The 16,677-nt window shown below is 42.1% G+C and overlaps 1 protein-coding gene across 1 annotated transcript in view; it reads right to left on the minus strand.

Annotated features, from left to right (window-relative positions):
• The window catches only part of ryr2a (ryanodine receptor 2a (cardiac)), a gene marked incomplete at both ends in the record, with an annotated part of 216,432 nt that overhangs the window by 162,011 nt on the left and 37,744 nt on the right, over positions 1-16,677 (minus strand). Inside the window, 4 exons of the mRNA XM_083635808.1 lie at positions 2,021-2,035; positions 8,004-8,024; positions 14,462-14,566; positions 16,391-16,510. Of these exons, the coding sequence (XP_083491934.1) occupies positions 2,021-2,035; positions 8,004-8,024; positions 14,462-14,566; positions 16,391-16,510 (261 nt within the window). The remainder of the gene's footprint in view (positions 1-2,020; positions 2,036-8,003; positions 8,025-14,461; positions 14,567-16,390; positions 16,511-16,677) is intronic.

Raw genomic sequence — 16,677 nt, forward strand, 5'->3', positions numbered from 1 at the left:
TTAACCGCACATCTACATTCATTCAGCAGCCAAGCTCACAACAAGGACAGATCTTTTCTATTCACATCCACTCTAGTCAATTCTGGTCCATTCTGTCCATTCTATAGCCCGAATCACAATGTTTGTTTACAATCCATACATGTACACTATGTTCCAGGTAGAAAACTCCTGCATCATGTACATACAATTTAATGGTGCCGAGCAAACGGGATGAGGAACGACTAAGATAAAGAGAAAACGCTTTTCCATATTTTGTGTCAGATATACTGTTACAATGTTGGATGGCCATATTAAACATGGCCAGAGTTTCAAATGATGACGTAATTGTACGTGAAAGTTATCCCCATTAGAAAGAATTGCGGGATCTCGACTGATCTGAACGTGACGTTATGAGATTTGAACGAGAACACGGGTCTAGGTGAGGTCACATAGACTCTGATCGCCTGATTGGTCATTGCTCCAGCCCCCTGCACTGTTCAAACCAGAACCAACCAATCGAATCGTATGGAACCAGCCTTGAGTGTGTGATGTAACAATTCACTCTACCCAGACTTTCCCGGCTATACTTTTTTATAAATACAGACATGCTAAAACTGTGACAGTTCACACAACTTTAACACGACATACACAGGGGTCTACCGGTCTAGTGGTAAATACAGAGGTGGATAAACTATCCAAGGTGAGTAATTTACCCACCTTGTTTCTCCTCCTTGATTTATTTGAAGTAAACTCTTGATTATATAGTTGATGTGAAAATGGGTGAGTAAACTCTCTGCCTCATTTCAAAGACGTGTGTAAAGTGCATTTACTTGTGTGTACCCTCCACTACGCCCCTGGGCATACATTATTATATATCAAACACTTCAGCTACTTCTGCTCTCACTCACAATGTCAAAATATAAGCAATGTGATGTATAGTTTTTGAGATATTAACATTTGTTTGATACTCTGAACTAGGGGGCTGCACAGTGAATTACGGTATGCAAACCTACTCTAGTGGAGTCCCAGAATAAAATAATAAATTATATTTGCATAATAGGGCCCCGTTAAGTCTAAAATGTATGTTTGATGATTTCATAATAGCTCTACCACTTTCACTAACGTTAGTTTGGAGACCAAATGTACCCATTGGGCCACAGCTTCAAATTAAAAAAGAATTACAGCTTCAGTTTACCCAAAACTGGCACTTCTGTGTTATTATTGTTCTGTTATGTGCTATTCTATTCTATAAATAACCATTCTAGACAAATTTATTTTCAGCTATTATGTGTTCTGTTCTGTTCTGAGCTAAGTGCTTAATTAGTGATTAATTTACATTAACAAGCTATTTTGTGATCTGTCTTTCTGATCTACTCCACTGTATTCTTCACATTCTTCTAGGTTATACAAAAAGATGCAATATTCATACCAGTCTATGTGATGTCCATGTGAGTGGCAGCCCTTACTCAAAACACAACAGTATCTTGTGGCTATATTGCATTCTGGTCTATTGAGGCTATTGGTGTCTCTTCCTCTTCGACAATGGATGTGTCCCTGTATGATTGTTAAATGTTGGTGCAGAATGGCAGCTGACTTGATTCTGAGGGACTCGCACCAAAACACGACATTTACCGGTGATGTTGTCGACAGCTGAAAACATTATTGCTATCAAAATAATGTGTAGTTATACTGGAAATATCTTGATTGACATTGATGTCACATTGTGTTTGTTATCCATGGGATTAAGAACATTACGCCACCAAACAACCAAATGCACACAGAAATGCAAGGTACAACATCACTAACAGCTGTTGTATTACATCACTAACAGCTGTTGTATTACATCACTAACAGCTGTTGTATTACATCCCTAGTAGCTGTTGTATTACATCACTAACAGCTGTTGTATTACATCACTAACAGCTGTTGTATTACAGTAGGGTATATTTTTTCCCTGTCATAGCTCTCAGATAAAGAGAGAATGAGACAAAACAGACATGCAAACAGGGTTTGAGATTAGTGGTGGGAATGGACTTCTTACCTTCATCATGAATTTCTGTGTTGGAGGAGCATAAAAACAAGAAGACAGTCAATTAATACAGATTTAAACGATCACTGCAGTCACTCTCTAAAACAAGAAGACAGTCAATTAATACAGATTTAAACTATCACTGCAGTCACTCTCTATCTTGTAATTGTCTGCTCTGGTATTTTCAAAATGGGGTGCCGACCAGTATTGGTTATACTGTTCATTACAGGTTATATTCAGCTGTAGGGCTGGGCAATATGGCAAAAAATAGGATCACAATAATTTTGTCCATATTGATCAATATCATATTTATTGCAATATATAATTTGATCATGTTGCCAGTATCTCACGACTATAATAAGACGCGCGTGTTGCTGTTGAGCACAGCCGCTCAACATTTGAGCGGGCGACTCTAGAAATGGGCGCACAAAGCGCGCAATATTTCTAGTCCTGATAATGACTAATGAAGGCTAAAGAAACCAGAGGGTTCATTAGTTAAACTTTAGAATACAGTTGATTAAAAATAGAATAACATCAGGAGAGGGGCAGAAAAGTAGATTTCTACTTCAAAAGTGCACAACTTGTCATTGTCAGACAGACCATACATTTTACATTCATCCTGAATACTTTTATTTTGGAAAACATTGAGAGGATGTATTCTAGTCTAGCTTGACACTCGTTCCTGTCAAGACGTTGGCCTTCAGCATGTTGAAAAGCAGTTCTCTCCTCTCTGGCCTGGTGGTTTCACTACATTCCCACACCGAACACCGCCTTATATGTCCCAGTGGCAGATGGTGGCTGTCGCGCACGTGTCGCACAGGTATTTAGTTGGTGCTGGCTAATGTTAGCTGCTCAGTTAGCTTCCCTGTTACTTTGGTTGCTATCTGATGAAACAGACAATGACCTCCTCCCATGATACAATACAGAGTTCACTAACGTTAGTTCCACCGTTGGTTTCCTGTCCCTTGGCACTCACTTACCCCCTCTTTTCCAGAGGACATCTAGCCTGACATCAGCACACCAACCCGCAAATGCACGCAAGTCTGGAATCTCTCAGTTAAATTTGTACTTCCAGGGGGTGTTGTTACCAACGGGCGCAGTCCAAAATGCCTCAACCAATCAGAGCAATGATACGTGTGACGTAGTGCAGAGCGACTGAAACATGTTAAAGTTTAGAGACTACAGATCAGAGGTTAGCACACCATTGTAACCCACCACAATGGCTCCCAATCATCACATGGATGGAAAAAGACGCAGAAAATGATCTGAAGTACACTCTTGGAAATTATTTATCATTTTCACCACATTTGCATTACTTCCCAAGTCAACATCCTACTCTACGTTATGACTCAACTTCATATTATTATCATATTTGTATGCATGTATGTTGCTAACTAGACATACAGACAATACTTGTGCTGTTCTGGAGCAGAAATTGGTTGAGTTGGGTGGAGCCAAAGAAGCACAGTTAATCTGCAGGCTGATTTCAGTACACTTCCAAATCTCATCTACTGTATTCCTGGGTTCTATGTCCCCACGAAGGAAAGTGGCCAGGTCACCAATTACATCATCACTGATGACATCACAAGGTCACCGTTGATCTCACACCAATTACATCACTGATGACATCATCACCGATGACCTCACAATTGCTCAAGTGACACTGTCTGTCCCCAGACATACAGTACATTGATGCTCGTGTGCAGTTTCAGATCTGCACATGGTTATTGATGATGTCGTAGGCATTGTGATATCATGAGTGTCATAAATCCTTCTTCTTCTGTGGTGTTTTATGGCAGTTGGCATCCTTTATGTTGCATTACCGTCTCCTTCTGGATTTATCCATCCACTGTTTCCCTACATTCTGTAAATCCCGATCGTTTCCTCCTTTTTACCACGTACGCAGCCTGCACCATGGTCAAGACAAGGCTTTTTTGGGTGAGTCAAGCATTCTTCTTCTAATGGCTTTCTGGCAGAGTGGAAGCCCGATCCCATTCCCCGTCGTCTTCCCACTCACACCGACACCACCCCATTCATTCAGTCAGGAATGGATAACATTCATGATGTCATCAGTGCCAAACTTGGGCTGTTGAAAAGATGTAGTTTCCTCAGGCTTGAACGGTGATGATGTCATCAGTAATGTAATCAGTGATGTCATCAGTGCCAAACTTGGACTGTTGAAAGATGCTTGAGTTGCGTCCTTCCCTGCAGAGGCTTTAAGTACTGTATGTCGGAATCACCGCTTTATGTACTTTATAACTCTTATTCAGCTTGTTGATACCTTTTGTACTTTTGGAGAAATCGCAGTTTAAGTTTTAATTTTTCAACCTTTTAAATGAGATACTATGGAGGCAGCATTGAGTGTGTGATGTCACAATTCACTGTACCAGACTATACAGGCTGTACTTTTTGACTAAAAACAAATTTGAAAACTGTGACAGTTCACACAACTTTAACACTACATACATATATTATACATCAAACCCTTCAGCTACTTCTGCTCCCACTCACAATGTCAATATACTGTAAGTAATGCGATGTATAGTCTTTGAGATATTAACGTTTGTTTGACACTAGTGTTCCACTCTATTATTATTTCCAACTGTGCAACAAATAGATAATTAATTAATTGTGGTTCTCTGTCTCCACCCATTGAAGTTGTCCTCTGCCTCCAGAGCTGTTCAGAAATGTCTAACTCAAACTTCAGCAGATGGAGACAATGGCCAACAGCCAGTGTGGCTGTTTCTTTAACTAGGCCACCATGCCACATGACTCTCTCCAGATTCTCCAGCTTGTTTAGTAGCCTAGTTTTACTGGTACAAACCATTGTGTGGACACATCTACAATATTAGGACAGAGCTGTTTGTCGTGTGAAAACCTTGTAAGTCGCATAGTCTTCTATGGGTTGAAAACGATCCTATGACCCTTGTAGGCTTCTTAATCCACATAAAAACCCATTGGATAAACTCGTTCATACAAGGCTGTTTCTCTTAAGCCATCAAAGTTGACATGTGAGAGATACAAGGTTTTCACCTGACAGCGACAACATGTAAGATGTGCCTTTTGAGTTTAACCATGCACTGTTGAGACATTAACAGAGATGCATATATTTTTTAGGAATGCTGCAATACATTAGATGGGCGGGGACAGGAAATCAATAACAATAGAGAGCTGACATGAGAAACATGAACACGCTACAACTAATCACATGAAACTGAACATAGTGTACACCCACACACACCCACACACACAGAATCAGTATAGCTAATAAATAACCTGCATCACCATCACAAGATACATTAATTAGTTGCATGAGTGTAGCACTAACATTTCTGAAGTGAGACCATCAAACAACAATATGGAAACAGAGTAGAGACTATATTCACTACTATATACTAGTATATAGTCTAGTGACTAGACTATATACTTGAAAATGAAATTCTACAATAACATCATTTTCCACATATGATTTTGTGTGTGATATTCTTTTTAATTAAAGTGCAATAATCCAATTGCATTTGCATTTTCATTGTGACTTGCTGTTGCCGCTTTTGGAATGTGTATTTAGGCTAGCCTGTTCCGCAGACTACCAGTCATTGTGCTAAGCTAATTAGCAGGAGGGGCACATCACACATAGCCTGGTAAACCAGCCCGTCACGTGAACTCACATTTCATTTGGTTCTGCGTGACGGTCTGGCCCCAACTCTTCACCCAGTCCTTAGCAGGTAACCTACTTAGCAGGGGCAGGAGCATGGGTGGGCGTAGTTGCCTGGGAGAATGGCAAAAACAAAAGCCGAGAAACTCTGCGGTTGCGGCGATACTCCTGTACTTGTTTAATTGTTGTTATTGAGTCTATTTCTGCAATAACTGCACTTTATAGCTGTTTAAACTAGACAAATGCTGACATTACTCCTCAAGGTGGACAGGCAGGGAGGCGGCCATTATTGTTTTGTTAGTGCAGTGCTAGTAGCATTCCTGATTGGCCAACTTGCGCTGTCAATCACAGCGCAGTCGCTGATTGGCTCTTCCGCTTCTGCTAAACCCCCCCACTGGCTTTGGGGCCAGACCGTCACGCAGAACCAAATGAAATGTGAGTTCACGTAACGGGCTGGTTTACCAGGCTACATCACACAGAGAAGAGAAGGGCATCTATCTTCTCCTCTTACTATCGGGAATATGACAAATAGGGAAATCTCCCAGAATGTTCGTGTGTTCGTTTAACTTTCACACTGTGACAATTCCTTGAAGCAACTATCTGTCCAGTGTCCACACAAATATGCCATACCAAGGGTCCCCATTACTAGTGGAAAGACAGGAATGTTACTGTATGTAAGATGTAAGCTCACGGCTACCTTTTTGTCTAAATGATTTAGCCTAATGGTTAAGGGTTCTCCTTTTGGGGGAAAAATGCTACTACATTTTCTTCTCAATGTGTCTCAAGGCGGGTGTAATGAATCTTTTGAATCCCTCATGGCCTTCCTAATTCTCACATAATACACTGATGTTGCAGTTTGAAGAGCTTGATTCAATGTCCCATTGAGGGAGTTGACTCTCCGTAAAGTCAGCACTATGCATATTTTTGGTCCGGCAAACAGACCAGAGTACCAAGAAGTAACGCCACTTGATTCTATGCTTCCTTTATAGGGGTAAAAATGTATCTCTATTTTGCTTGATTTGGTTCCTTTAATGTAATGCATTTTGCTTGTTCTTTTGATCTTTTTCACTTTGCAATCTTTTTATCGCTTGATGCTCATTTCTTTTATCTATGTTATGTAAAAGCAATTTGAATTGCCCCTGTGTATGAAATGTGCTGTATATGAATAAACTTGCCTTGCCATGTACCAATCCTTGAATCATTTCAGTATACAAAACAGAAGTTGAAGGCTTTTAAATTGCAGGAATAGCATTTTGCTGCAGTTCCTAAGAAAACAACCCGTCTGATAAGTTCTCAGGCTTGTTGATCTCTATCACAAGGTACCTCAGCGAGTTCTGATTTGACTTGCGTGTCATATCGAACTGTAGGCTCACTGATGCTCCATACCCAAAATGAGCTGTTGGGAAAACGCTGCAATACTTAATACAAGGTAGATGTGGAGGGGGGGAAATCTACAATGGCTGCCATTGTAGCTGGAAGAAAGAGAAAATAAGCCATGCATATGCTTTGGTTATAGACGATCAACTTAACAGCCTATTTCAGCCCGTTCTCATGCCGACAGCGTGGGGCTGGAGCTGGTCCTCCAAGGGGGAAAGATCCTCTCCCTCTCCCTGGTTATGGGTTCGGGTCTCCAGGGGAAGGCTTGGAGGGGAAACCCTAGGGGTCGGAAACCCCCAAAGGTAGTCTCCCAAAGGAGGCCCAGTTCTCTTAAAATTCAAGGACCCAACACAGCATAGTTTGAGGCACGGATCAAGGTTAATTACTGTTGCAACTGTGAGCATGTATGAGAACTAGCAGGCTTCACAGACAACAATTAAAAAGAGAGAGGCTTGAATCTGTGAACACTTCTCAACTGTGCTGTGTTACACGTAAGTAAAAACTAAGTTTCAATGTCTATCCTTGCACAAAATATATAAATTAAAAAACGTTCAAGGCCTTATCCCCCCTGCCCCGTCAAATTCACAAACTTTCAAGGACCTGTGGGAACCCGGTCAGTCATTCATCCTCCTCACACAATCATGAAGTGTTCATCACGTAGGCTAACTATCAACCTACGGCACTGACTGTTTTCTATTGGATCTGGCAAAGCTTACAGTGTGGACTTGCAAACTAACAAGTGTGCATGCCTACCGACTGTACAACAGGTATCCCACCACGCTGAGGCCGTATCTAAAATCTCCATTGACTCCCATTGGGTTGGCACTCAACAGATAACACAGACACAGATGCGTATGGCGATACTGCTAATGCTAATTATGTGGGTGCTAATGACAGTTTGATGTGATGAGATTGACGGCAGCCGTGATAGACACAGTCAGCGAGTGAAAAAGGCAGACCTACCCATGTTTCCACATCTACATGCTGTGTGGAAATGAAAGAGAGGAGGAAAAGGTAAGTTGCCTTAGTTGTTCTACAGAAGAAACACACACACACAAAAACACATCTATCCCGTTAGAGATAAGATTGTAGGATGAGGAAGTTATGAAATCTCAGTGATTGTGTTAGCTCTTGTATAAATTTTCCTTATTACGGGCTAGACCAGCTTTAAAATAGTTTCAAATTTCTTTCAGATTGCTTTGCTTCATTGGGCTAGCTACGCCAAGCTGTTCAGTAACCGTTGGTTTTAAAGGAGGATGCTGATATGCTAACAAGCATAGTTAGAGAGTTCCCAAATGCCTTGTAAAGAAAGATTAGTGTCAAATTCAAAATGTGGCTATATGCTGTACATGGTCAATATTCACATATGAAAATGTGACAGATATTACATGAAAGAAAAACTTAAAGTAAGAGTTAACTAGTTGGTGCATGTGATTTTATTTCTATGTTGATGCTGTTTTTACATGCACGGCAAGTTAAACTGTAGGCCTATATGCATACTGTATAGGCTGCACTATGCCAAGTTTTTCAAATATCTGAAACCATTTTCAATGTAGACCAGCTCTTTCTGAGGCATGTGCTACAGTCTATAGCAGTGGTTCCCAAAGTGGGGGTCGGGACTTGGGACCCCCTGGGGGGTTGCGGGACAGCACTGGGTGTGAAATTGGCCTAAAAATGTGTGAACTACCAAATGTGTGAGATACAATTTTAAAACTATTAAAGCAGCTACGAGCAAGATTTTTGATTGTTATTAAACAGTCTAAATTTGATATCGATGCATCACATCTTACCTCTAATAGTAGACGAGACCAACGCTGAGTAGTCTCGCTTGAACCCCGAGTGAATCGGCCAGTGTTGTCTTGACGATTAGTCTGTCTGCGGCCGGGGCAGATCAGGAAGTGAAATGAAACAGTTTGCGGCAGCCACTTCGGCCATAACCACAAAATAACAAAATTACTTCCAAACAAACTGTTAGAATATAACGAGAGATGTTCGCGAGAGTAGCAAGCCCCTGCATGGCGTTCTCCGTGTTTATGGTCTGTTGCTAGACAGAGCGAAATGGTTGAAGGCAGGCAGCTGCCGTAAACCGTTTCGTTTCACTTCCGGGTTTATCCGGCCCGCCGGTAGACAGACACAGACTCTATAATCATCAAGAGAGCAATCTCCGATTCACACGGCTTTGGTCTCAGCTACTATTATAGGTAAGATGTGATGCATCAATATTATAATTATACTGTTTAATAACAATCGAAAATCTTGCTCGTAGCTGCTTTAAAGCACATTTTAAGCATAATTGCATAATTGTTACATTTTGTTTGTTTTGTTTACTAAATTATCATGTGCGCACAAACGTTTGTATACTTCAACCACCTGCAGGAAAAGTGGGGGTCGCAAGCCTCTGGCACCGTTATTTTGGGGGTCGGTGGGTCAAAAGTTTGGGAACCCTTGGTCTATACTGTAGTTATACTAGAACCATTGCAAAAATGAGTTCACCAAAAGCATTTCATTGCAATGTTTCCCTTCCTACATATACTGTACATGGTGTGCAACCATGCCACATCTAAAATAGCAGAACTTATGATACAAATTTTTGATAGATTTATTGGCTCCTTATCTAAATCAGAGACCGGCAATCATGTGCCACTTCATTGTCCATTAATTTGTCTATTATTTTCTCGATTTAGCGATTAGTTGTTTGGTCTATGAAATGTCAGGAAGTGGTGAAAAATGTTGATCAGTGTTTCCCAAATCCCAAGATGATGTCCTCAAATGTCTTGTTTTGTCCACAACCCAAAGATATTCAGTTTACTGTCATAGAGGAGTAAAGAAACCAGAAAATATCAGATCATTGTGACTTTTTGTCTTAAACAATTACTCCCGATTAATCGATTATCAGAATAGTTGTCAATTAATTTAATAGTTGACAACTAATCAATTAATCATTGCAGCTCTAGTGCCATCATGAGTCAAGTTTTCATTCCAGAAAGGAGAAAATGAGTGTTGGGTTGGAATGATTGTTGTGTTGAATGAAAACCTGCCTCAAGGGGTGGAAACACTGTCTGAGTGCAAACATCATCATTGATCCATTTTAAGTCTATGGACAAAATAATGATGTTAGCTGACTTGGAGAGCCCAACTCCCAGTCTGTAATTCCATTCCGATGGCCCAGGAACCTTGAAGTCCCTTAGCTGAGTGGATGAACGCTGATGCATGTATATATCAATACATGAGTTCAACAGTGCATATGATTCAGGACTGCACAATTAACAAAAAAGATAAATAAAAAATCTAATGTTAATGCAGTTTCAAATGTCAAGACAGAGCAGTTCCGTATCAGGAGTCAACATTTTAAAGTGCGACCATCTAAACAAGGTTCTGTTGTCATAAAAACGTAAGCTTTAACATCCCGTTAACCTACCACATCCCCGGGGCTTCCGGGTAGTGTAGCGCTAAATTCCCTGCCTACCAACACGAGGGTCGCAGTTTCACGCCCCAAGTTACCTCCGGCTTGGTCGGGTGTCCATATAGGAACGATTGGCTGTGTGTTTCGCTGTCAGGGCGCCTGTTCGGGGTGGAAGGGAATAGCACAATCCCCTCACGTGCTACTGTACGTCCTGCCGGTGAAGCTCCCCACTGTCAGGTGAAAAGAAGCGGCTGGCAACTGTGCATGTGTCGGAGGAAGCATGGTGCTAGTCTATGGCTCTCCCCAGATCGGCAGAGGGTGGAGCAGCGACCGGGGCAGCAGGTGGGGAACTGGTGGGAATAGCGTGATCCTCCCACGTGCTACTGTACATCCTGCCGGTGAAGCTCCCTGCTGACAGGTTAAAAGAAGCGGCTGGCAACTGCGCATGTGTTGGATTTTTGCCATCCCTACCAGCTAGCGTTCTGCAGCTAACGTTAGCAGCCAGCGATCTGTAGCTAATGGTTAGCAGCTAGTGATCTGTAGCTAACTGTTAGTAGCTAGCGATCTGCAGCTAACATTACCAACTAGCGATCTGTAGCTAACATTACCAGCCCACGAGCCAGTAATAGCATTGATGTTAACTACATTATGCTTGTTGGTTGTGCATTGTGATGATTCAAAATCATATGCCAGGACCGGAGCTCCTGCATCATGTCGCTAGCTTGCCTGGGAAGCTAAGCTTGGATGCGAAATATCACCGGCTGTTGCTAGAGACTTGAACCCCCTTCATGGCTGCATGCAGCTATATTTCTCCTTATTTTTCTCTCTATTCTCTCTGATTGCATTTCTTCACACTCCCTCTATATATCCATTTCTCTCTCTCTCACACGCGCACACGCACGCACACACACACACACACACACACACACACACACACACACACACACACACACACACACACACAGAGTGATGCAGTAGCAGTACTATGAAGAAACTCGCCCCAGGCTTCAGCTCCCTGTTGGCACTTTACCCAGCAAGACTACAAAGACGACTAGCCCACCGAGCGCCGCAGGGATTAGTCCTACAACCCGGAAATGGGTTCCCTCGTCTTGAAGTCAATGTTAATAAGGTCTGTGGTTAACAAAAGTTTATGATACTTACTGTAGAACATTGTGTTCAGCAAGATAATAAATAAATACTTTTATTTTTTATTTTTGAAGCTTTTCCTGTTTATCGCGATTCCTGAGGATCACATTTACGCTTCGAAAATCCTAAAGGCATACCTGCCAACAATAGGCTGTTAAAAAGAGGGAGATTTTCTGGGGTATCAGTAAATGCATCAGAGCTGTCAGGTTCGTCAGCGCTCCATCAGTGATGTGATCCATTGTTCTGTTGATTTATGTTGCCTTGATGCCTGCCTGTAAAGGGGAGACTCGTGGGTATCCATAGAACCCATTTTCATTCCGATATCTTGAGGTGAGAAGTCAAGTGACCCCTTTGAAAATAGTTTTTCCCTGATCAAAATGTAGCCTAACTTTGTAGCATTATTTAGCCCCCTTCCAAGCTAGCATGACATGGTTGGTACCAACTTAGGTCTTCTAGTTTCATATGACAACAGAAACTTCACCCTGGCTTTAAAACTGAGCCCACTACAGCCATTTGATTGAAATCAGGAGATTAATGGGAGAAATTACCAATTGGGAGCCCAGCAGGAGAAAGGGTTAAAAGTAGGGAGGCTCCCGTGAAAATCGAGTGTGTTTGGAGGTATGTAAAAATGGTGTTCATTTGTGAAGACTAGAAACAGTGTCCCTAGCTTCCCTCGCCATGCCTGCTGAACTGGCAGTGCTCGTTTCTATCGTGCCTCCTCCTCCTCCTCCTCCTCCTCCTCCTCCTCCTCCTCCTCCTCGCTCATTTCTACCGTGCCGCGTTGGTTTGCTCGCAGACGCGTGCTCGCCTGGCCTGGCCTCTTCGCGGGCTCACATACGCAGCTCGGCCACGGTGCGACCTCGGCCGTCACCTGCTCAACTGCCGTATTTTAATTGTGTGCCGCGTCATCAGCTCTTCAATTATAGTAGTGGAGATTATCTTGCTGAACAATGCCTCTTAAGTATCACAATCTTTTGTTAACTGCAGATCTTATTTCAGAAATCTCACCAAAGACCCATTAAAAGATTTGTGTGTGCTCATGTGTGTTTTTAGGCTACCGGTATGTGCTTTTCTATGCAATGTGTGCGCTTGCCCAGACGTGCGTGTGTGTGTGTGTGTGTGTGTGTGTGTGTGTGTGTGTGTGTGTGTGTGTGTGTGTGTGTGTGTGTGTGTGCGTGTGTGTGAGCACGCGCGTGTGTCCGCGTGCGTGCGCGTGTCTGGCCGTCTCTGGGTGTCACGGGTATGGGCTTGACTAGCCTGCTGGCAGTGAGAGAGGAGAAATTAATCACCCTAAAAAAAAAGATTAGAAAAACTGCAAGTCATGATGAAATATGACACAACTCATCTCTATTAAATTCTAATCCAGCACCAGCATATCTGCAGTGTGGCTCTGTGTCAAATTAATACAAGATTTTACACTACCACACAGGGCTGAAACTACTCACTTGAATTATTCAGACTTGAATTGTACGCTACCAAAAACCATATGACAAAAAAGTAGCCTATATACTTGGTGTCAGACCTATTCTGCATAATTATAGAACTACATATTATATTCAGTGTGTGTAATGACTGTAATCATGACCACTTTTCTAAATGCTAGAAAATTGTTATATACAGTATACCAATACAAGCTCAAAGACTAGACTGAATTTGCATGCTTTGTTTGTGTATTGGGTGTGTGTGTGTGTGTGTGATCTACATTTCTGACATAATATTCGGTTCTAATTATAGATTATCACACAATCCTAAAATCAATTTACAAATAGAGGGTCAAACTATACAACAAGTAAAAAAAAAAGTGAAGCTTCTACAGGACTTTGGCTTGACTGTAGCCTACATTGTCTTGGTCTGATCACATCAACAACATAGTTGCCAAGATGGGCAGAGCAGTTGCCATGACACGAAAGTGTGCACCGTTTCTTACATCATTATTGTTTTGCCAAATTGTTTGTTCATTGGTTCTACAGTATGTCATGTTGATTATTGCTTGGTGGTGTGGTCATCTGCTTCTAATGGTCTACTCAGAAAGTTACAAGTGGCACAAAACAAGCCAGCTAGACTGGTCCTGGGCTGCTCCCCTAGGACTAGCGTAGCAGATATGCATGCACGTCTCACATGGCTTAGTGTCGAGGAAAGACTATCGGCCAACTTACTTATATATTTTCATAGTTATTCAAACTCAGACTCGTACATTTCTGTACAATAACAGAACTTATAGTTCAAATATTCATACTCCACTAGAGGGGCAAGTGGTGGACAGATAACTTTACCCCGACCAAAGTCTAACTACATGAAGAAGGCTGTAATATACAGGGCTATAGTGTTGTGGAACAGTCTTCCAGGTGATGTCCGCTCCATCAAATCTGCTAGATTTGCTTTTAACTCTTTTCTTCTTCTTTCATTTCTCTTTTTCTTTTATTCTTATGTGATACTGTCTTTGCATTCTATTTCATTGTTTGTCTGTCATGTAATGCATTGTTGTCTTGGACCCCAGGAACACTAGCTGTCTTCTATGCGTCAGCTAATGGAGATCCTTTTAATAAACAAATAAACATTTTTGACATGTGCGGTCAAATATCTCTGCAAGGATAGAAAATCTAGAAATCGCTCAAGTGGAAAGAGTATTAATATTTCTGTCAACTTTCAGTATTGCTCAATTACATTTCCGAAATAAAATCTATAATTTTACTGCAAAGTCATTTTCTGGTAAGATATCTGTACTTTTACTCAAGTTTGGCTTTTAGGTACTTCATCCACCACTGATCAGAAGGGGAATACAACAACGATGACTATGCATGTGGGGGAGTTTACGATCAGGCTTGTGTGTGTGTGTGTGTGTGTGTGTGTGCATGCGCGTGTGCTTGCTCACCCCCTCTGCCTTCTCCTCGGTGTTGGCCAGCATCTCCTGCAGGGCTCGCACCGACAGCGACTGCTCCAGCACAAACGTGCAGATGGAGAGATCTGGAGGCACATTCTGAAACACAGACATGCCTCAATGATTTATTGCAGATGGACATATCTGGAGGCAGTTGTTTTACCTCAGGTGTAAAGGAGCATTGTGGTGCCCAGCGAGCACAAAACGTTTTTTCAACGTTGATTTTTAGTTTAAATCTGGGTGATATTGGGTTTGAACGTCTAAGACCTAATTTCACCCTCTTTTCAACCGGCTAAAATGCGGTTACAACGTCAACGTGTAAAAAAACACAATTTGGTTAATCATATTGTTAAAACATTTGTTGTAGCTTGGAACAGAGACAATATTGATAGTGTGTGAATTGGCATTTGTCCATTTTATTGTGTAACTGAGAGTTGAAATCTGGTCTACACGAAAACTACATTTCAACGCATTTTATGTCACATGAAATATAATAAATATGGGACTATATAGGCTATGTGGTGCCAGCAAAGAGCTTCCAGGACACAACTATGGTTAATAGTTTAGCGCAATACTATAAAATAATGAATTGAGTTCCTGCAGCAACGCGCATGCGTAAGTACTTAGTCGCTAGCTACGCTGTGACTGACTAGACCAAAGCAAGTGTGACTGACTAGACCAAAGCAAGTCTGCACCGGTCTGCACCAAGTGCGGAAGGATATTGTTATTGTAGGCTATTATAGGCTAGGTTATTGTAACAGCTCTGTGTTCCCCCTGAGTTTCTGGTGTTAAATGAAGTTAACCTCTGAAGCCGTACAGCCTACAGACTATAGATGCACACACACACACACACACACACAACATTTTAGTCTGTTACATAATATAATAGTCTCGTACACATCACATAAAATAACTTGTCCTCCCGATCCTGTGATATCGTACAATCGTGTAGTCTACAAGTTGTGTGCGAGATAGAGTAAATGTAAGTAAATGTATAGCTCAGTCGATACGTGGGAGAACGTGGTTCGAATCCCGTGTGCGGTGCTGAATTTTTAATTTAAGATCCTGGTGAAATATGGTCTAAATGTGAACGTTTAATCAACGTCTGCAAATAGTCGGTGAAAAAACGTTCACTCTTGAACCTTTCTTGCGCGTTTTTTCAACGTTGACCCTAAACGTTTTTTAAACGTCTTTTCAACCTAAAAATGCTCGCTGGGTGGTATCAGTAGCTTGTTTTACCTCAGGTGTAAAGGAGCATTGTGGTGGTGTCAGTACCTTGTTGTGCCTCAGGTGTAAAGGAGCATTGTGGTGGTATCAGTACCTCGTTGTGCCTCAGGTGTAAAGGAGCATTGTGGTGGTATCAGTACCTCATTGTGCCTCAGGTGTAAAGGAGCATTGTGGTGGTATCAGTACCTCGTTGTGCCTCAGGTGTAAACGAGCATTGTGGTGGTACCAGTACCTTGTTGTGCCTCAGGTGTAAAGGAGCATTGTCGTGGTATCAGTACCTCGTTGTGCCTCAGGTGTAAAGGAGCATTGTGGTGGTATCAGTACCTCTTTGTGCCTCAGGTGTAAAGGAGCATTGTGGTGGTATCAGTACCTCGTTGTGCCTCAGGTGTAAAGGAGCATTGTGGTGGTATCAGTACCTAGTTGTGCCTCAGGTGTAAAGGAGCATTGTGGTGGTATCAGTACCTTGTTGTGCCTCAGGTGTAAAGGAGCATTGTGGTGGTATCAGTAGTACCTCGTTGTGCCTCAGGTGTAAAGGAGCATTGTGGTGGTATCAGTACCTCGTTGTGCCTCAGGTGTAAAGGAGCATTGTGGTGGTATCAGTACCTTGTTGTGCCTCAGGTGTAAAGGAGCATTGTGGTGGTATCAGTACCTTGTTTTGCCTCATTGTGAAAAGGAGCATTGTGGTGGTGTCAGTACCTTGGAGTTGGAGGTGGATTCCAGAAAGCAGAGCCTGTTTCCAAAGCCTTCGGCTGCCAGACAGAGTTTCTGTTGCTCCTTATGGACCGTGGCCGTACACTGTAGGACTACCTCATCCTCCTAAAAGACACACATATGGAAATGTATACCATCAGGACCCAAAACACACACTAATCGGAGTTTCTGTTGCTCATTATGGGACTGTTCAATGTAATTTTCCCCCCGATGGCCCTCCTGGCCAGTAGATCAGAGTTCACCCCCCTGCCCCCCAACAAAAACACACACAC

Source organism: Poromitra crassiceps (assembly GCF_964638095.1).
Source record: "Poromitra crassiceps genome assembly, chromosome: 4".
NCBI classification, from domain to species: domain Eukaryota; kingdom Metazoa; phylum Chordata; class Actinopteri; order Beryciformes; family Melamphaidae; genus Poromitra; species Poromitra crassiceps.